Source organism: Microtus ochrogaster, chromosome 5 (genome assembly GCF_000317375.1).
Source record: "Microtus ochrogaster isolate Prairie Vole_2 chromosome 5, MicOch1.0, whole genome shotgun sequence".
Taxonomy (NCBI): Eukaryota; Metazoa; Chordata; class Mammalia; order Rodentia; family Cricetidae; genus Microtus; species Microtus ochrogaster.
The window spans coordinates 81,736,165-81,758,036 of NC_022012.1; the positions used below are offsets into that span (position 1 = coordinate 81,736,165).

Here is a 21,872-nt window from a genome sequence, read left to right on the forward strand (position 1 = left end):
AAAAAAAAAAGTTTGAAGAAAAACATCATTTACAGAGATAATGTGTGTGTGGCTTTAATTTGTCACTCATCACTTGATTCAGCTGATTGTGGCTTACACCTGGCCTCCTGTTTCTGGGAGGCTGAGGCAGTAGTTTGCCTTGAGTTCCAAGACTGGACTACTCAGGCCCACACTGAGAAACCAGTCTCAAAAATCAAAAAGAAAAACTAACCCAAACCAAAACTCAGGTAACTGAATGCTATGTATTGTATCCACACAGACCTCTTGCTAGCTCACATTGTGTTTTTTTTTAATTTATTTATTTTACATATATAGTATTCTGGGCACCAGATCTCATTATAGATGGGTGTGAGCCATCATGTGGTTGCTGGGAATTGAACTCAGGACCTCTGGAACAGCAGTCAGTTCTCTTAACCTCTGAGCCATCTCTCCAGCCCACATTGTATTTTTTTTTAACTATTCGTTTGTTTTTTTTAAGAAGGCCTCACATAATAACCCAGACTGGCCTAGAATTTATAGCAACCCTCCTGCCTTAGCCTCTAGATGCTTAATGAGATGCTGAGATTATACACATGAGCCACTATAGTTAGCTTGTCTTGTTTCTTCTTTGTGTAGTCTGTCGTGGGACTCACTTTGTAGACCAGGCAGGCTGGCCTCAGATTCAGATCTGCCTACCTCTGCCTCCCAAAATCTGGGATTACAGTTGTGAGCCTTACCACATTTTTAGGGAGGGTTGTCTACATATATGTACACCAGAAGAAGGCATGAGATCTCATGTGACTGTTGTGAGCTGCTGTGTGGTTGCTGGGAACTGAACTCAGGACCTCTGGAAGAGCAGCCAGTGTGCTTACCACTGAGCCATCTCTCCAGCCCCCAGCCTCACTCTTTAAAGAAGGGGAAAAAGAAGAAAGCCTGATTTAGGAGGGTACATATCCATAAATATTTTTGTTGTTTCTTGCTTTGCTTTGCTGAATGTTAGGTCCAGGGCCTTTTGAAACTGCTCTTGAGTGATCACCTTAGCCCCTAGAAATGTTATTTTGCTTATACATATTTTAGCTCATATCTCTGAAGACAAGAAGTGCTGGGTTTGAGTGACTCCGCAAAAAACTGAGGCATAGGATCACAAATTCTAGAACAGCCTGTGCTACAATGTCTCAAAACAAGGAGAAAATAAGCTTAGCTATGTATCTACAGTACCATACTAACAGGTAGTAAAACGTGAATTACAATAGAAGAAGCCCTAAAATCACAGAGATCTACCTGCCTCTGCCTCCCGAGTGCTGGGATTAAAGGCATGCGCCACCACCACCCAGCAACGCTTTAGTTTCTTAATTTATATGTGCTTGTTCCATTTTTCTATTGATTTGTTTACGAAGCACCTGTGTCGTAGAGTTTCTGGTTTTTGTTGATCATTCCTCGTGTTTGAGACCGTAGGCTGTGGTAAGTAGCTGGATTTGAAGTCACTCTTATTAATCCTCCCTGTGAAGAAGCTGGAAAGAACCACCAAGGTGTATTGAGAAATGAGCTCTGTGCCTAGCAGTGTCGCAGACTTGAAATTCCAAAAAGGACTGTAAGTTCAAGCACAGCCTCGGTAGTATAGAGAGATCTCCATCTTTAAAACCATTAAAAATCTATTATTATTGTATGTATATGGGGGGAAGGGAGGGAGGGAGGGAGTACTTATGGAGGCTAGAGAACAACTCTGGAATTGGTTCTCTTTCTCTTTGTGTACATGGGTTTTGAGGATCGACTTCCAGTTGCCAGGCTTGTGCAGCAAGCACCTTTACCCCCTGAGCACATCTCACTGATGCCTTAGTTTTGTTCTTTTTTTTTTTTTTGGTTTTTCGAGACAGGGTTTCTGTGGTTTTTGGAGCCTGTCCTGGCACTAGCTCTTGTAGACCAGGCTGGCCTCGAACTCCCAGAGATCCGCCTGCCTCTGCCTCCCGAGTGCTGGGATTAAAGGCGTGTGCCACCACCGCCCGGCTGAGTTTTGTTCTTTTGCCACGAATATGAAACTTAGTTCAGGCTGAAATGGTAGGGATGATTATATATCTGAAATCCAGTTTATAGGTCAGAACAGATAGTAAAATGTGAATTACAATAGAGAAAGCCCTGCCGTGTTATTAAATGCTCGCCAAAAAGAACTACTGCCAAAGTGATGAGCACCTCAGAAACTTTTTCACAAAGGCGAAAATGCCAACAGCTCCAGCTGCTGTCAGCGTCACTGTGCTGGGCTCTCCATGGTGCACGCTTCAGCCCTGTTTTCCATTTTGTTCCTGTCAAGTGTCTCCTAATCATCTTACTCTGGGCTGGTGAATGTCAGGCTTCAGGTTTCTTGAATCTCTGTGTCTGGAGATGCGCTCCAGTGTCTGCTGTCAGAGCTCCTGTGGGTAGTTGAAATCAGCCAAGGTTTCTTCCTCGTTTTCTTCTTTCCTTTTTAGGGGTGGCTCCAGGGCCTGGTGCATCCTCAACAAGTATGCTGACCCTGAGCTACCCCCTCCCTTTGAGTAAAGACACTGCAAATTACGCTAACTGGTCTTGAACTTGCCCTGTATCCTGACATTCCTTGAGTTTGCCGTCCTCTTGCCTCAGCCTCCCAAGGAGCTGGGATTACGTGGCTGTGCCATCAGGGCCATCTTTTTCTGTCTGCTGTCTGTCATGGAAGGTTTACAAAATTTTTCACTCACTTTTTTTTTAATACATAGAAATTCACAGTTGAGCAAATGAGAAAATATTTAGTGTTTATGTATCTATTAATCTTACCACTCATTTAAAAATGGTCTAAAGCCAGATATAACACCTCTATAATCTCAACACTTGGGGGACTAAGACAGGAGGATTGCCTTGAGTTGAAGGCCAACCTGTGTTATATAACAAGACTGTATCAGATATAAAGGGACAAGAAAAGGAAGAAAAGGAAATTGTTGACTAAAGCTTGTGTTGATGGAATAAAACGTGTTATAGACCAGAAAGCAAAACTGCAGCTTCATTTCGTGGACAAAAACGTATGGCGTTAGTCTGGGCTAGATCTTACAAGGCAGGGGTTATGAGCGAGCTGACTCTCCCTTCCCACTGCTGACCCTATGATACAGCTCCAGCTCTCTGGGCCATTTCACTCTATCTTAAATCCCTCCATTCATACTAACTCACAGTACCAGGCCTTATCTTGAGCTTTGCATTTCTCTTCTAGCTGGGGCTGCTTTGGGGCCAACAGCCTTTCCAATCTACACTGCACACACAAGCCTGTGGGCTGCAGGCTCTTGTCTCAGCTCCCTTGGGAAATGCAAAAATATTACATCACCCTTTCCTGCTTCTTTTATAAGAGTAATAGACTGTTGTTTTCCAAGTATAAAGTGAACATTAGATAGCAATGTTTTCTCTAACTGTCCTCCCTACTCACATTTTAAGTTTTAATTTATTTTATTTTTCAAAGTAGTTTGCTCAGGACAATAGTTTTCTAACATAGCTGAACAGAGAACTTTTGTTTTTTTTTGAAACAGGATCTTACTGTGCCACCATGGCTGGCCTGGAACTCGAGGCCAGACAGGGTGAACTTAGATCTGCCTGCCATGCGCCACCACACCCAACACTTTAGTTTCTGAGATGGAGTCTCACGCAAGAGATCTGCAGCCTTTTGGTGCTGGAACTACAGGCGTGCGCACTGCACTGGCTACTGCTAAGTTCTTCTCTGCCCTAGTCTTGGATCGTCTTTACACAGATGTCAGCGCTAAGACTGCAGCAATGTTCACCTTAAATTAATCTAATTCTAAGCTTGCCAGTCTCCGTTCTGCTGTCCATTTGTTTAGTGCCTCTGTGCTGTGCTGTGCTACCTTCTTGCAGTTTCCTAAGTAGGGACTTACCCCAAGTCTCACTCGAGTAGAGAGCTATCAGAGCTCTCAGGTTTTGGTTTTTGTTGTTGTTGTTTTTTTTTTTTGAGACAGGGTTTCTCGGTGTAGTTTTGGAGCCTGTCCTGGAACTCGCTCTGTAGACCAGGCTGGCCTCTGCTTCTGCCTCCCGAGTACTGGGCTTAAAGGCGTGCGCCGCCACCACCCAGCAAGAGCTCACAGTTTTATCTTATGGAATACACTGGGGATTTGCAGGCTCTGTATCTGTTCCATTCTAATGCAGAACAGTGCCACCAACTCTTGAACTTGTCCAAGTGTCCAGTGAGGGAAGGGGCAGGGGATGGATGTCCTGTACTCCACCAGAGCGTCTTTTTTTGTGAGGAGGTTTGCACGGCCACCCTCTAGCTTCCATGCGTAGGCACAGACACTTGTGTGTACATATGTACACTTTTTTTAAACAAAGAAATAAACTTGTATAAAATGTTTTTTATACTAAAAATGAATGCCTGCTGTTGGAGTCCAGAGGTGAAGTCTGTCCAGGGCTCTTGTGCCTGGTCTCTGTGCCCGCTGCTCTGGGAGGTGCAGTACCTGCTGTAGTAGCAGTAAGGAAGACCTAAGAGCCAGCCAGGAAGCTGTGACTCCTTCTACTGCTCTTAGAGATCCAGGTACCTGTTGTTTTTCTGTAATGAGGCCTGGATGATAAGTGCCTCTTGTCCACACCTGTAAGGACAATAATCAGTACCTGTCTGAGAGGGTTGTAAGAATGGAGGAGCCGTGTAAACATTAAGTGCTTGATAAACAGGCGTTAGCGGTGGTTCAGGCCTGTAATCTCAGCCCTCAGGAGGTCAAAGCAGGAGGCTGGTGGTTCTTTTTTCCATGGGTGGGGCGGGGTGGGGGGTGGTTCAAGACAGGGTTTCTCTGTGTAACATCCCTGGCTGTCCCAGAACTTACTCTGTAGCCCAGTCTGGCCTTGAACTCACAGAGATCCGTCTGCCTCTGCCTCCGTACTAGGACTAAAGGCTCACCACCGCTCAGCAAGAGAATGATGATTTGAAGGCCAGCCTGGGTGATGGAGGGAGACTCTTGTTTAGAAAAAAAAAATGGCTGGGAGTGTAGCTCTACTAGGAGTGTGCTAACCCCTGAATTCAGTCCCCGGCTTCACCTAATCTGAGTGTGGTAGTGCTCACCTACAATCACAGCACTTAGGAGGCTTAGATGGTCAGAGTCATCCTCAACTACTTAGCAAGTTCAAGGCCAGTTTCTGTTTCAAAGAAAGAACCCCCAGTACCTCTCATTTCTGTTAAAGTCATTTATATTCCGTTATTATTAGGAGTTGAAAAGTTGTTTTTGTTTTTCTCCTCTGACCATTCTTGCCTTAATACACTTTAGGGGCTGTGTTGGGCCATAATCTTCACCTGTGAACGTGTGGGTCATTTCTCCAGGTCTCCCATATGGAGTGAAGTTCTTAGGCCCAGAGTATGTGCCATGCCAGTGTTGGTTGTGGGTGGGTTAAAAACCTTCAGGCACTGCTGCACAGCCCTCTTTGGTTATGTGTCAGTTTTGGAAATACGCCATCACGGCTTCTCTCTAGGTGCTAAAAGTAACATGTGCTCAGAATTGGAGGATGTTGGGGCTGGAGAGATGGCTCAGTGGTTAAGAGCATTGCCTGCTTTTCCAAAGGTCCTGAGTTCAATTCCCGGCAACCACATGGTGGCTCACAACCATCTGTAATGGGGTCTGGTGCCCTCCTCTGGCCTGTAGACATACATGCAGACAGAATATTGTATACATAATAAATAAATAAATATTTTAAAAAAAAGAATTGGAGGATGTTTCAAGGAGGTCAGAAGACAACTTATGGGGGTCAGTTCTCTCCTAGGTGGTCACACTCAGCTGCGAGCACCTTTACCCCTGGACCGTCTTTTTTTTTTAAGAATTTTTTATGTGTATGGGTGTTCTGCCTGCATGTTTATCTGTGCACCACATGCATATATGATGCATGAGGAAGCCAGAAGAGTGTGTCAGTCCCTTGAGACTGGCGTTACAAACAGTTGTGGCTGACGTGGGTGCTGGGGATCAAACCTGGGTTCTCTAGAAGAGTAGCCACTGCTCTTAACTGCGGAACCACCTCTCCAGCCCCACACTTAACCATCTTACCAGCTCAGTTTCAAAATTTTAAATGGACAGTTGATTGTGACGTAAGCTGATACCTACCTGTTCTGCCTTCCTCTCTCTCTCCATCCTCTCCTGCTCCTCTCTTCAACCCCCTCCTCCTTCCGTCTATTTCTCTCTCTTTTATATTTTTCTTTTTTTTTTAAAGATTTATTTATTTATTATATATACAACATTCTACCTCCATGTATGTCCACACGCCAGAGGGTGCCAGATCTCATTACAGATGGTTGTGAGCCACCATGTGGTTGCTGGGAACTGAACTCAGAACCTCTGGAAGAGCAGCCGGTGCTCTTAACCACTGAGCCATCTCTCCAGACCCAAACTTTACTTTTTTTTGGATTTTTCTTTTTCTTTCTTTCTTTTTTTTTTTTGGTTTTTCGAGACAGGGTTTTGAATTTTTCGAGACAGGGTTTCTCCGTAGCTTTTGGTTCCTGTCCTGGAACTAGCTCTTGTAGACCAGGCTGGCCTCGAACTCACAGAGATCCGCCTGTCTCTGTCTCCCAAGTGTTGGGATTAAAGGTGTGCGCCACCACCGCCCGGCTTCTTTTATATTTTTTTCCTGAGGTAGAGTTTTGCCATGGTAGCTCAGGCTGGCCCACTCACTCTCAGGCTGAACCCTGACTCTAGATCTTCCTGCCTTCACTTTCTGAGAGTAAGGATTAGAGAGGTGTGTGCCACTACACCCTTGCATCTAGTACTCTCTGTAAGTCCTTATAGTTTAAACAATAGAGATTATATAGCTTTTTGTTTTGAGACACTCCCCACCCCACCCCCAAAAAGGAAAAAGGCTGAGGCTCAGAAATAGGTCTATCCTGGACTACCAGGCAAACTCTTGTCTGAAAAAGAAGGGAGGAAGAGATTGAACCAGGCATTATCCACATGACCATAATCCTAGTACTTGGGAGTCTAGGGTTATGAGTTAGGCTGGGCTATGTAGTTAGGGTATCTCAAACAAAAACATAGGTAGAAAAGCTAGGAAGATGACTTAATTTTGACCAAGATAGTAACTAGGCTGACCTTGGCACGTGATGGAGATGCTCAAAGTGAGGCGAGTTTTTACAGATTTATTTTATGTACATGAGTGCTCTATCTGTATGTACAGCTTTGGGGGGGGGTCGTTTTGAGACAGGGTTTCTCTGTAGCTTTGGAGCCTGCCCTGGAACTAGCTCTTGTAGATCAGGCTGGCCTCGAACTCACAGAGATCCACCTGCCTCTGCTTCCCGAATGTTGGAATTAAAGGTGTGCACCACACCGCCCTGCTCTGCATGTACAGATTTATGTGGGAAGAGGGCATCAGATTCCACTGTATGTCACTGTGAGCCATGGAGCCATCTCTCCAGCCCCAGTAAGGCGATTTTAAGGCTATGATTTGATGAGTTCTTGGCATATTTATCCCAGTCCCATACCCTTGAAGCCACAATGTAAAACATTATCAACCGTGAAGTTTTTGGGGCCTCAGTCAAGCCTGGCCACTGCTTCAGCCTGTCTCTGTGGTTTGTGTAGCTTTGTACTCCTGGTAGGAGAGCCACTGGCTGGCCCGCTGTGTAGCTAAGCAGATGTAAGTGGTGCCCTCAGGCCTGCTGTGGAGATTTGAGTGGAAAGGGTTGTTTTGTTCCTTTTGGCTGTGGTTCCTCACACAATCCCTGGTGACTCCCTGCCCTGGGGCTTTTCTTGAGCAGAGTAAGTGGCGCCTGTGGGTCCCATTTGTCGTCTCATTAGGTAAATTCTGGACTAGTGAGCTCAGAGCCCAGGGGCTTTAGTCACAGGTGTTTAGCTTACAGCACTGGGGAGAACAACAAACAAAAGCACTGGTTCCGCAGATCCTTAAACTGACAGTTAATTGATCTTAGGGTGGCTGTGCAGAGCATTGTCTACCTGCTCTAGGATGGGTCATATTCTACTTTTACTTGTAGTTTCCTGAACAACTGGTAGCCAGTGTGGAGAGCTAAGCCAGCTGCTGAGTCTGAATCTGGGGTGCTGTAGGTTGTCGTTGTCTCCAGATTGCAAAAGCTTCACAGCAACCATTGCTAATACAGGGCTCCTAAAAAAAAATGAACCTTAGTCTTTGGATGTTTATAAATTACTGACAGGCTAGCCACAGTGACACATGGCTGTAATCACATTTCAGTGGCAGATTGCTGAAAGTTTCAGGTTATAAATCAAGACTCTGCTTTATTCGAGGAAAAAATTAGTAACATCCTATTCAAACTGCATGTGGAGCTGAGAGCAGGTGTTTGGAGGCTTTTCTTTCTTCTGAGGTGTCCAGGGAGAAAGTTGATGCTTGCGGAAGTACAGGGGTACTTAGGATAGATGCACCTTTCTCTTACCTTCTAAAAGTGAGACCTGTTGCACAGTGACATCATTCTTAAATTTATGCTGCAAAGTTAAACATAATCGAAGCAAAAGAATTACAGAACAAAACTTACCTTAGTTTTTATAAAAAAAAAACAAAAACAAAAAAGCTACTGGTTACTACTCACTTGTTTGACTACACCTGGAAAAACAGAGGTCCTACTCAAAATCTCATTTTACAGATCAGAAAATGATCCCCAAAGAAAGAAGGGAGCCGAGGATTAGAGTCTCCCTATGTAGGGGAGCGGCACAGAGGCTGGCTCCACTCCACCACTGTCTCACCAGTTTTCTAATTCCACCTCCCAGTGGGAGTTTTCTGTCCTCAGACTTGGCTCAGGCAAGATTGAGCCTTATTTTCCCTATGCCATCCTGGGAGCATCGCTGTGTATGAACTTCAAGGAGAATTTAGCCATTGTGGCGCACGCCTTTAATCCCAGCACTTGGGAAGCAGAGGCAGGAGAATCTCTGTGGTAGAGTGAGCTTCCAGACAGCCAAACCTACAGTGAGACTCTGGAGGGGGGGAGTGACAAAGTTGCCGTGTTATGGCTAACAGCTACTGCACACTTAGACCTAGGAGGAAGTAGAGTCTTGTTTGGCCTGCCAGCCTCTGTCCACATCATGGACCACACTGTACAGAGATGGTGTGGAACCACTGGAAATTTTTCACTAGAGGGTAGATGAGCGAGATACATGGGAAGATACTCTTCTTCTTAGTGGAATGCATTTAAGAAGTAGTATGCAGTGTGTGTGTGTGTGTGTGTGTGTGTGTGTGTGTGTACACTCGGGCCACACGTGCATGCGTGTATTTGTATGGATACATATGTATGTCCAGGTGCCACACGTGCATGCGTGTATTTGTATGGATACATATGTATGTCCAGGTGCAGGTCAGTCTTACTCCTCAAGAAGTGTCCACTTGGTTTTTCAAGGCAGGGCTCTGGTCCTGGAGCGCTCTGCTAAGGCCAGGCTGTCTGACCAATGAGCCCCAAGAATCTTCCTGTCTGAGTTTTCCCCAGCACTGGGATTACAAACATGATTCACCACGTTCGTTGTTTCGGTCAGTTGTGGATTCCAGGGATTGTACTCAAGTGCTCAGCTTGACTTGGTTACTACTCAAGTCCTTTGTGTGGGCTTTAAAAACTATTATTCTAGTGTGTATTTGTATGATCAGAGATGTGAAGTTCAGAGAATAATTCTGTGGAGTATGTTCTCTCCTTCTTCTGTTATATGGCTCCTTGGGACAAACTCAGGTCTTAGGCTTCTGCCGCCAGTGTTGAGCCATCTCTTTTTAGAAAGAAAAATAAAAGGTTTCAAGGAGATTGAAACTGTTTAGTTTAGACTGGCCTGAATTTGTGGCAGTCTTTCTACCCAGCCTCCTGACTTGTGGGGCCTGCTTGCTGCCTTGTATTGCTCTTAGAGCAAAGGTAGTCTTATATCTTGACAAAGACTTTGGATTTTGTTTCCAAGGTCTGGGCATTGGGGAGCATGTTGTACTTTGTTTAGTAAGTATGGTGCCTGACCCATGTGGTACTGGCAGGCTGACGGTGAGTCATTAGCCTTCCTTTGGTATTGCTTTCTCAGGAAGTCTTTGAGAGCCGGGCGGAGCTGCACACGCCTTTAATCCCCGCATTCAGGAGGCCAACCTGGTCTACAGAGCTAGTTCCAGGATAGCCAGAGACACAGAGAAATCCTGTCTCGAAAGACAAAAAAAAAAAAAAAAAAAAAAAAACAAAAAAAAAACCACAACACCAAAAAACAGAGAAAGAACTTGGGTGCTGAGGCATAGCAGACATGGCTTTTTCTATTGGAACCATAGAAATGCTAGACCTGAGCAGGAGGGAGGACCTGAGATTTTGGTCCTAGAGGCGGTTGTATTGGGACATCCAGCAGTCTATGGTTCACTTGGGAGCTTTAGCTCTGAATGGACACTAGCTTCTGGTGTTTCCTAACCTCCCATTATTAGTTTATAAGAGTCTGTCTCATACAGAGTATCATGAGAGTCAAGTAAGAAGTCCATTAGCAAGCCTGCATCATAGTGGGTGCTTTACCCATGGTGAAGAGCAGCCGGCACATTGGCAGCAGGCTCTTCCTCCTTACTCCTCTTTCCAGTGAAAATCCTGAACCGGAGGTAGTTCTCACCAGTAAGATCCCCAGCAGTCACTGAAAGGTGGTGCAGTAGAGCCGAGTGAGGATTCCTGCATCTGAAGCTACAGCTGGGAAACCCAACCAGCTTGACCTGAGTACACACAGTTTGTGTCCAATCAGATCTAAGGACCAGGCTGTGTGGACCAGGATGAGAGAGAGACCTGACAGCCCCAGGAGCACAAATTTAGTTTAAAGGTGTGCCTCAGCTTTTGGTGATCAGGATGGAACTGATAAAAATAGTTGGTGACCTAGAACACTCTGTGTCTTTTTAAATGGAGTTAGCCAGCTTCAATCAGTTGTTTTTAGATACAGACGTTAATCATTAAAGCGGGTTCAGAGCTCCATTGCTAATAAGGTTAATGGGGCTTGGCTTTGGCTTTTGGCAAGGGGCAGTATTTGTGGACGCCCTGAAGGAGTAGTTCTTATTAAACAATGCGTAAGTTGGTTTTCCCTGTATTGAAATCTATTTTATAAAAATATAATTAGCGAAGTACCTAAGGCACCATTTTACCTTTAAGTGTGACAACCTTAATTAGAAAATGGTAAGGTTTTATCTGAATACTGTGTTGGAAATTGTGCTTTTACGCCATCGTGGCTTTGTGTTTTGCTTGTTGTCGTGGCTTTCTAATACTGTGGTGGTTTAGGGGCCCCTGGAGCTCATTCTTTGCCCGCCAGTATCTGCCCCGCCCCTACTCTCCCTCCCTCTTCCAATGTTTGTCTCTTCTGGAAGGAGGCAGGCAGGGGTAGGCAGTGTGGGCGGAACCCTGTGTGAGCTCAGGCTGTTTGTCTTCCTGCTGAAGAAGGCCCAGGACTGACTGAAAGGCTGTTCTCAGGCTACTTCCAAACCTCATGTCATCATTGTGTTTGCTTCCGCCAGAGTGTCCTGGCCTGTACAAACCTAGGAGCAGAGAACAAACAGACAGACGTACCAAGGACAGACAGTAGACGGAGGACGCGCTGGCCGCTGGACCCCGCTGCCTCCCCTTCCTTCCCGCTGCCTGTGTCCGGAGGATGAGCCCAGCCTTCAGGACCATGGACGTGGAGCCCCGAACCAAGGGCGTCCTACTGGAGCCCTTTGTCCACCAGGTTGGGGGGCACTCGTGTGTTCTCCGATTCAACGAGACAACCCTGTGCAAGCCCCTGGTTCCTAGGGAGCACCAGTTCTACGAGACCCTCCCAGCTGAGATGCGCAAATTCACTCCTCAGTACAAAGGTGAGCCCCCAGCTGCTAGCGGGGTCGCCAGGCTGCTAAGATGTAAGGCAGTTGGGCAGTGAAGGCCCTGGCAGCAGTCCTGGGAGCCCTCACTCCCTTCCGGTTACCCTTTTGTTTTCCCTTCTCCTTCTTCTCTTGGCCCTCAGCCCAGCACCTCACACCCTCAGTTTTCAAGCCCTGGGAAGATTGCTCAATTGTTTTGTTTTCTGGATTTGCTTTGAGATTATTTTTGGTGGAAGTATAGTTATTTTTCATGTTCAGGTGTCTCCTGCTCAAGGTAACCCATAGTCCCCATGTGGGGACAATTCTGGAAGACTTTAGGAGGATTTTACCCAGAATTCTTGCTGCCTGCTTTTTGTCCTCCAGGAAACCAGAAGCCCTGGTGATTAGGTAGGCTGGGAGCAGGGTTGAGTCAGATGGAATGCAGGAGTGGGAGGATTGCGCCGATTAGCTCAAGTCCTTTGCTATTACGGAATGTCCCCAGAATTGCTGTGTGAAGGCAACCCTTTGATTCACACATAGTGACCTTTTCTTCTCTTTTTATAATGATGTACTTCAAGGGAACGCCAGTCATCAGCATGGTGTGTTCTTTCCTGGGGAGGAGGGGGAGCCTTTTATAAATCAGAAGAGAACTTATTAAGAAATAATTTTAAATATGTATTACCAGATATAAAAAAGGCTAGAACAATTTAGATTCTCCTGTTCTTTAAAGACAGGATGGATTGGGTTTCCTTTCTACTTGGAAATGCATGTGGCGGGACTGGGGGTGTTGGGGACCCTCACTTGGTCCTTTTCTGTTATTTTTTTCAGGACAAAGCCAAAGTTCCCTTGTTAGCTGGCCACCCCTGCCCCGTTTTTATCCCCTTGGTCCTTCCTTATGCCCACAGGGAAGTGTGGTCCCCTGATACCCCCCTCGGCTCCTCTGCGCCCAGAGCTGGGGGCCACCTCAGAAGTGTCGTCTCTCTCTGAGCATGCATTTTCCCTGCAGCAAGCAAGCGGGCAGGCAGCAAGGACTGAGCAGATTGAGTGATCGTGGGGCAGAGAGGCCTAGAGGAAAGGTGTTCAGCCAGTCGGCTGTAAGGCACTCGTCGGCACCGCTGAAATGCTCCCACCTGGCAGCCCCTTCCTCAGAGACTGTCTAATTACACATGGCAGGCCCTAGAGACTCAGAAGGGAGAGCTGCTTTCAAGGCTACCATGTGTCTGTGTTCCTGCCCCCTCATCTGCTGGTGTTCATTTTGTTCTTTTGTGACACAAATGACAAAAACCAATAAAAGCATAACTGAGAAGGACAGAAGGCTTGGCTAGCCACCCTTGCAGGGTGCTAGAGAAGCCTTGGCCAGGGTGTCTGTGTTGTGTGGTTTGTTTGCTGCTCTCCTTTGCTTTGCTCACCCAGTCGTCCCTCCCCTTCAGCGCATTCCCCTGCACTCGGGCTCTGCTTTAAAGCAAGCCTCCATGCCGTCGGAGTTTCTGTGGAGGACATACATTTCTTATGAGATACATAGGGTGATGTTTTCATGTCTCTCTCAGGATTAGAAGAGTTACATAAAAAATAATAAACATTTTTAATGATGGAAAAATGTGTCTTGTAATTCTTTGGCCCTTGCCTTCCCTTGTTGAGTGCATTAGAGAGGAAGTCTCTCGGCCATGTTTGCTCCCTAATTGCTTGTCTGTGTGGTGTCACTTTTTTCTAGCTGTTTTGATATTTGTTAGGTTTGCAGATGAGTTTGGGGCCTCTGGCAACATAGAGACTAAGGAACAGGGTAAGAAACAAAACAAATGTTACAATCATGTTATCTAGAATGCTTTTTTCTGTGGAAATAAAAGTCCCTTCTGCTCCTCGCCCCCTTTCAGGTGTGGTGTCAGTGCGCTTTGAGGAAGATGAAGACAGAAACTTGTGTTTAATAGCATATCCACTAAAGGGGGACCATGGAGCTGTGGACATTGTAGACAATTCAGACTGTGAACCAAAAAGTAAGCTGCTAAGATGGACAAACAAAAAGCATCATGTCCTAGAAACAGAAAAGAGTCCCAAGGAATGGGTGCGCCAGCACCGGAAAGAGGAGAAGATGAAGAGGTGGGTAAGGCTGAGAGGATGTGTTGGGGCCTTGGTTAGGGTCTGGTTCCATGCAGCTAGGAGCTCCTGGTGGACCTGTGTGTAGGAAGTTCACTGCTGGTCCCACATGCCTGCTGTCTCTGATTGGCTCTGGGTTGGGTCATGCCATTTTGCATAAACAGCTGAATGGCAGCTATAAAGGATTGACTCATTCCTTCCACAGCTGCTTTGTGCGTGGCCACAGGCAGACTGAGCCATTGCTTTGCCTCAGGCTGCTTGCTGATGGTGGGGACAAAGGCATCAGTTAGCCTCTGCTAACGTAAGGACCCGTGTGGGCAGGACAGGTTGGCAGAACTTATAAAAATGTAAAGTGTGTGTGATGTGGTCAGGTAGATGAACCGATCCCAGTGCAGTTTCACTTCGCGTCTCCCTGGTCTTGGAATCAGGAGACTGCATGTACCAGAAGCCAGGGGTCTATTGCCTGGAAAGGGGGAATAAAGACTGTCTGCCTCATAAGCTGGGGGGAAAGACCATTGTTACATCTTGCTATAGAATAGCAATTTAAAAACTTTAAATTTTTAATCAACTTTCTACAAGCAGATACATGATAAAATGCACCCATTTAAATATCTGATGAGTTGGGTAGACTGTATTTTTTTGTTTGTTTGTTTGTTTGTTTTTCGAGTCAGGGTTTCTCTGTGGTTTTGGAGCCTGTCCTGGAACTAGCTCTTGTAGACCAGGCTGGTCTCGAACTCACAGAGATCCGCCTGCCTCTGCCTCCCGAGTGCTGGGATTAAAGGCGTGCGCCACCACCGCCCGGCTTAGACTATATTTTAACCATAGCAAATAAATATCCATCACTCTAGAAAGCTTCAATATTCTTTCATATTTAATTTTGATAATACATTATGATTTATTGAATCCTTATTTCTTTATAGTCATAAGTTAGAAGAAGAATTTGAGTTGCTAAAGAAATCTGAAGTCTTATACTACAGTGTAGAAAAAAAAGGAAATATAAGTTCCCAGCTTAAACACTATAACCCTTGGAGTATGAAATGTCATCAACAACAGTTACAGAGGATGAAGGAGAACGCAAAGCATCGGAACCAGTACAGTATCCTTTGTTGTATGGCATTCCTACTTGGGGAAACGAAGAGAAGCAGCAACGAGGGTTCCAAGAGAGAACTTGGGGAATTGGTTGTTGTACGATAGCAGGTCTCTGTATAGCCCCACTGGACTAGAGCACTCTTTTCTAGTTGTTGGGATTACAGGTGTCTGCCACTACCCCTGCCTGATGTGTTCTATTTTGGGATGAGCCTGTGTATGCTTCCGCACACACCACAGCATCATATGTGAGGTCAGATGACAACTTTCAGGAGTCCGTTCTCTCCTTCCACCAAGAGGTTCCAAAGATTGAACTCACTGAGCCATCTAATGGGCCTGGTTTGGTTTCATGTTAGCTCTGATTAATTTCCACATTAGAGTTGTGCCCAGGATAACCCAGGATAACGATGGGTTCTGCCATCTCCCTTGCAAATAGAACCTGTCTCAGAGTCTAAGTAAAGGAGCCCAACAGACCTCTGAGAACCTTTGCCTGGGTGCTTAGTCCCCATTCACCAGTCTGCCGTACAAACCACTAAACTCTCATTCCCTGGCCTCAGGTTTTCTTTGTTTTGTGCAGTTCTGGGAGTCTAATCCAGGGTTGGATTTGGCAAGGATTGGGGACACTGTGTATAGAGATCTGAGAACAGTTTGCACGAGTCTGTTCTCTCCCTCATGTGACCTACTAAACAACCTCGCTGCCCATGCCCAGGGTCTCTTTGGTTTTGTTTTTTTTTAATTTTATGAATTGAAATTCCTGAGAATTTTCTTAACCTTTACTAGGAAAGAAATGTTAAAATTGAGTTCCTAAGTGCTTATCACTCAGAATTAGACGTTAACCTACTTGAATCGGTCTCCTGCACATACCCAGTGCCCCCCAGCTGACATTTTTTAAATTCTTTTGTTTTTGAGATTATAATTACATCGTCTCCCCCTTCCCCTTCTTCCCTCCAAACCCTCCCATATCCTCCTCTTTGCTGTCTTTCCGATTTTTTTTTTTTTTCCGAGACAGGGTTTCTCTGGGTTTTTGGAGACTGTCCTTGGAACTAGCTTGGAAGCCTGTCCTGGAACTAGCTCCTGTAGACCAAGCTGGTCTCGAACTCACAGAGATCCGCCTGCCTCTGCCTCCCGAGTGCTGGGATTAAAGGCGTGCACCACCATCGCCCGGCTTGTCTTTCCGATTATTAACCCGTGTTTTTCTTAATTGTTTTGTTACATACATGTATGTATATACACATATTCCTAAATATAACCTGCTCGGTCTGTAGAATTTTACTTGTATGTATAGTTTCAGGGCTGGCCATTTGGTATTGGCCAACAGTTGGTGTGCGCTTTCCTGGAGAAGACTGTTTGTTTCACTCTCAGCATGCCTCACTCACCTGTGCGTCTTTGTGTAGCACTGAGACCTTGTGGGCTTTGCCGTGTTCTCTTTACCGTGTCTAGTGTTGCTGTCCTTGTTCTGCTCATGTTTGGCAGTCATGTTGGTGAAACTTGATAGGTGTGGCTTTCGACATTGCTGGGAGACAGTCTCACATCAAATTCCCTAATCTTCTGACTCTTATGGTCTTTCTGCCCTGTTCTGCAATGTTCCCTGAGACTTAGGGGCCAGAGTTGTTTTGTAGTTGTATCCATTGGGACTGGGCGCCACAACTCTGCAGTTTGACTGTTGTAGCCTTCAAAGAAAAGCTTCCTTGATGAGTAAGGTCTATCTATAGTTAGTTATCAGGCTAGACCCTGGAGACAGGTGGAAACTGACTTTTTTTTTTTTTTAGGTACAGGGCCTTGTGCAGGCTAAACAAACCTTACCACTGAGTTAATTTATGTCACCTACCCTTGCTTAAACAGTCCCCCCCCCGAATTTGATTCTGAAGCAAGTCTGATATACATGATTTTATCTGTTTTTACCCGATTATATATCCATAAAAGGTAAAGATATGAGGACCAGTTTGAGTCCCGGCATCCATATAACAACAGCTGGACTGTAATCCCAGTAGTGGGAGGGAGACAGGAAGATCCCTGGAGCTCATTAGCTAACCACGCTAGCTGAATCATTAAGTACCCGTCTCAAAAAAGAAATGTGCAAAGTGATTGAGGAAGACAAGCGTGTCAGTAACTTCTGCTCTTCGCACGTGCACCTACATGCATGAGCATGTACAAACACAGCCACAAAGATTTTTTTTTTTTTTTTGGTTTTTTTTTTTTTCGAGACAGGGTTTCTCTGTGGCTTTGGAGCCTGTCCTGGCACTAGCTCTGTAAGACCAGGCTGGTCTCGAACTCACAGAGATCCGCCTGCCTCTGCCTCCCAAGTGCTGGGATTAAAGGCGTGCGCCACCACCGCCCGGCCCCACAAAGATATTTTTTAAGAAAAGGATATTTTAACATTAATACTATTTTACTTCTCAAAAATAGTAATTCTTTTATATAAAATAACTATTTGGTCAGCACATCTTTAATCCATCATTAAAGGTGAGGGGGGAGGGCAGAGGCAAGTGGATCTCTGAGTTCGAGGCCAGCTTAGTTTACAGAGAGAGTTCCAGGACAGCCAGGGTTGCACAGAGAAACCCTGTCTCAAAAGAAAAAAAAAGAAAGAAAAAGGAAAAAAGAAAATGCCTACTTCATGTTCTTATTTCCCAAATTGTGTCAGTAAATGTGTTTTTATTGTTGGTCTGTTTGAGGGAAGATCTGTATAAAGTTCATGGGTGATGTTGGATTGAAGTGTTGGAGACTTAATATATTATACCCATTTTTTTCTTCTTGGAGATTTCCTGTCAGAATAAACAAGGATCAGTGATGGGGGATATCTCAGGTGGTTAGAGATAGGGCTTTGTCTGCAAGCGTGGAGACCAGGGTTTGAATCCCAACACCCACAGAAGATCTGAGCACAACTGCTCAGGTCTATAGCCCCATTGATGTAGGGCAGAGACAGGAAGACCCCTGGAACTTGCTCACCATTTGGGCTAGCCAATTAGTGAGCTCCAGGTTCAGTGAAGAAACTTGTCTCAAGATGTAAGGTTTGGGAAGTGATAGAATAAGATACCGGACATCTGGATTTCTTTTGCACTGATACATGCATGTGCATATTAGAAAGGCATGGAGTTTTCCATCGTCTGGATTTTACTTAGTACATCCCTATGGAATCCTGTACATATGACCCACTCCTCTCTTTCCAATAGGCTGATAACTGGATCTAAAGACTTGATCAGATGCAGGTTCAATCCTAGGGCTACAAGCAAAAATCCTTAAAAAATGGTATTGTCCATTGGGAAACATGATGTTTAGCTTTATTTTTCAGTCATTGGTTTTGAGCCACCTTTTTCATTAGATGGCTTCCTAATTTTGTTAGTCATTGACTGGAATTTTACAAAGAATAATCTTAAGGTACAGTTGGGAAGAGATTAAATGCTCATTTTTCTTTATTTACCAGATGTTTGGAATAACTTATCATTCATAACATGGGTGACCCGAGGCTGGTCCCACGAGGGGCTGTGGCAAGTCACCTGAGGCTTCGCAGTCCCTTGGCTGGTGGGAGACAAACAGATAACTGCATGCAGAGAGAGCTTGTGTAGAGTTTCTTTAGTGGGTATTAGAATGGCATAAGAATAAGGGGTTATGGAGGTTATGGAGGGAGGGGAGAAAGGGGGTGGAGAGGCAGGAGGCAGGAACTCTACTTGCCCCAAAGGGTGGGGGGGAGATTGGGAGTAGGCAGGGCTTGTCTCTTAAAGGACAGGGTGCCCAGGTGACTGGTCAGGCCAGCAGATTACAACGTTTCCGCCTTTCTCTTAGAATAAAAAGGCGGGAAGTTAGGCATGGCAGATTAAGGGGATTGGTGGACGGCAGGTTCTCAAGACTGCTTCCTGCTTATTTGTGGGTGTCAAAGTCTTTCTTTGGAGGCCTGAGAAAACTGGGTGCTGGTCACATCCTAGGGTAGCTGGTCGCTTTACTCCTGTCCAGGATTTGTGGGGTGGAACTGTCTGGTGTCTCTTGGACTGGCAAGTTGTTGGTAGAGCAGAGGACAAAGTTAAGTTTAGGAAGAAAAAATTTTTTAGGACCAGGAAATTGAGAGGGCAGTATCCAACCTGTTTAAAGTGGGTCTTTCAATTCAGCTCCCTGGAACTCACAAGAATTCTTTGAGTTTGTGAAAACATAAGTTTTAGACACATACATTGTATAAACAGCAGCATATTTATGTCAGAATGACTGTGACAGATGTTTTTGCACAATGAAAAGTATCTTTAGAAAATGACCAAAGAGAATTTACGATCCTGATCTTGCAGCAGTGTTAGAAGTACTCTGCCAGAGTTGGATTAGAAGCAAGTTCCAGGACAGCTGGAACTGTTAGATGGAGAAATCCTATCTCACAGAACCGAATGAATGAATGAATGAAGTCTGAGCTGGAAAGAACTCACACTGCTGTTGGAGACCACTAAATCAGTTCCCAGCATCTGCTGTGGGAATTCATTCTGCCAATAGCATTGGGTACCAGCCTTAAGATGTGGCTTCTTGCCTGCAGATGTGATCTCTTAAAAGGAGTGAGAGAAGTCCTATACTCTCTTGGGCTGTGAAGACCGGAGCCAGGCAGTGTGAGGCAGCTTGTGGCTGGCTCCCAGTTTCCTCAATCCCGTGAATCTGTTCTCAGCAGCACCCCTCAATAAATCGGTAAATATATAGCCGATTGTGTGTGTGTGTGTGTGTGTGTGTGTGTGTGTGTAATCTCTTTGTGGTTCTCACTACAAGCATCCAACTCAGGTGGCTTATAACAGCCTGTAACTCCAGCTCTGGGAATCTGAAGCAGTCACCCTCTCTTGGTGTGTGCTCACGTGCATAGTCCAGTATAGATGCACAGATACACAGACATGGTATGAGTATCTCTTGGCTGGGAGCCCTAGGCCTGTGTTGAGTTCAGATACTGGCTACTGTTATTTATGCTAGTTCCCTGGCAGTTCAAGGGGACCTCTGAGGTCTCTCCTCAGCTCTGAGCTCCCGCTGTGGAAGACAGCATAGCCAATGAATGGGGTGTCCTGTGGACTTAGGCTTCTGTAGTCATTACGTGCAAACACTTGCCATTTGAGGTATTATCCTTAACTGCTCAGAATTTATCTTACTGGAGAACCTAACTTCCCGCTATGAGGTGCCTTGTGTCCTGGACCTCAAGATGGGCACACGTCAGCATGGCGACGATGCTTCAGAGGAGAAAGCCGCCAACCAGATTCGAAAATGTCAGCAAAGCACATCTGCGGTCATCGGTGTGCGTGTGTGTGGCATGCAGGTGAGGAGAGTGCGCCTCCTAACAAAGATTACAGGTGTCCGGTGGCTGTCCCCGAAGAGTTCAAATTTGGGGTCTTTCTCCTTTGGAAATTTAAAACTCCTCGCAGTCAGTTTTTCCCACTTTCCTGTAATAAATACATCTGGTGTGCTTTATTTAAAACAACAGCAACAGATCTGGTAGGGCTGCATCTCATGTGGTAGAGTGTGCACCTAACACACGTGAGGCTGTGGCTTCAGTACCCGGTACCAAAACCTAAACAAAGCAGATTTGAGTGAGCTGAAGATATAGCTCAATGGTAGAGTATTTGCTTTGCATACACAAGGCCCTGGATTTGATCTCCAGAACAGACATGCACACACACAAATTATAATTTTTTTTTTAAATCCACATTTGGTCTTACCTGAGTCTATTGCTTTCTGGTTAAAAAAGAAAGTGTTTATACCTTGTTGAGCCCTCTGAGGCTAGTCTGGCTGTCCGAGTCCATATACGTGTATCCATATACTAGGATATAAAATTAAGCCACCTCTGTTGATGTAGTTGCAGAATAGCGTGGACTAGATCCTAGGTGATGGGGCATAGTCTGGGTGGGCGCTGATCAGACAGCGCTCCTGTGTGACTACAGGCCACAAGGTCCCATCACCCTCCTTCATGTAATGGTGAGGTCTTGAAAAGCCTTTTGACCCCGACTTGCTGATCTCTCCCACAGGTGTACCAGGCAGGCACTGGGCAGCTCATGTTCATGAACAAATACCATGGGAGGAAGCTTTCCGTGCAGGGCTTCAAGGAGGCACTTTTCCAGTTCTTCCACAATGGGCGGTACCTGCGCCGGGAGCTTCTAGGCCCTGTGCTCAAGAAGCTAACTGAGCTCAAGGCTGTGTTGGAGCGACAGGAATCCTACCGCTTCTATTCAAGTTCCCTACTCGTCATTTATGATGGCAAAGAGTGGCCAGAAGTGACCCTGGACTCAGATGCTGAGGACTTGGAAGACCTCTCTGAAGAGTCGGCTGACGAGTCTGCTGGTGCCTATGCCTACAAACCCATTGGTGCCAGTTCAGTGGACGTGCGCATGATCGACTTTGCACACACCACCTGCAGGCTGTACGGCGAGGACAGTGTGGTACACGAGGGCCAGGATGCTGGCTATATCTTTGGGCTCCAGAGCCTGATAGACATTGTTACAGAGATAAGTGAGGAAAGTGGGGAGTGAGCTTGCTGGCTATTTCAGTACCTGAGAGACTCTCTGTGTCCCCTACAGCTGTGCTGTCGGGGAAAAGGCCAGTATGGCCAGGTGGTGGCCTCTGCAGCCTGGAGCTGATAGACAGTGGCCTCTGTGATCCCCAGCCTGAGCCAGCCCCAGTCATGCTCAGAGTCTTTATTTATTTTAACTATTTCTTCAACATTCCACATTTGATGATGCAGATACCTCTTTCTTCCCTGAGTGTAAATGTTCTAATACAGATCTTTTTGTTTATTGTATACAGTGATGCTGTCATTCTTTCTAAGCATGCAGACTCCCACCCTGTAGAAGCCTCCATGTGCTGTCACCTCCCAGTCCGTGTTCCCACTCTGTAGGTCGCATTGAAGCCATCACAATGGTTTGGCTTTGTCCAAAGAGTCCCAGTTCAGCACCTTGCAATCATCAAAAACAGATATTCCCCTACGCTTATTAGCCAGGTCTCCGTGGTTTATGCTGGCTGGATCTCTACCATCCTTACATAGA

The 21,872-nt window shown here is 45.7% G+C and overlaps 1 protein-coding gene across 1 annotated transcript in view; it reads left to right on the top strand.

Annotated features, from left to right (window-relative positions):
• Nucleotides 1-21,628, top strand: part of Ip6k2 (inositol hexakisphosphate kinase 2) — a 24,256-nt gene extending 2,628 nt beyond the window's left edge. The window contains exons 2-6 of the mRNA XM_005347938.2: nt 11,395-11,730; nt 13,584-13,806; nt 14,724-14,899; nt 19,977-20,152; nt 20,859-21,628. Coding sequence (XP_005347995.1) covers nt 11,529-11,730; nt 13,584-13,806; nt 14,724-14,899; nt 19,977-20,152; nt 20,859-21,359 — 1,278 coding nt within the window. The 5' untranslated portion in view covers nt 11,395-11,528 and the 3' untranslated portion in view covers nt 21,360-21,628. The remainder of the gene's footprint in view (nt 1-11,394; nt 11,731-13,583; nt 13,807-14,723; nt 14,900-19,976; nt 20,153-20,858) is intronic.
• Nucleotides 21,629-21,872: the final 244 nt, after the last annotated feature.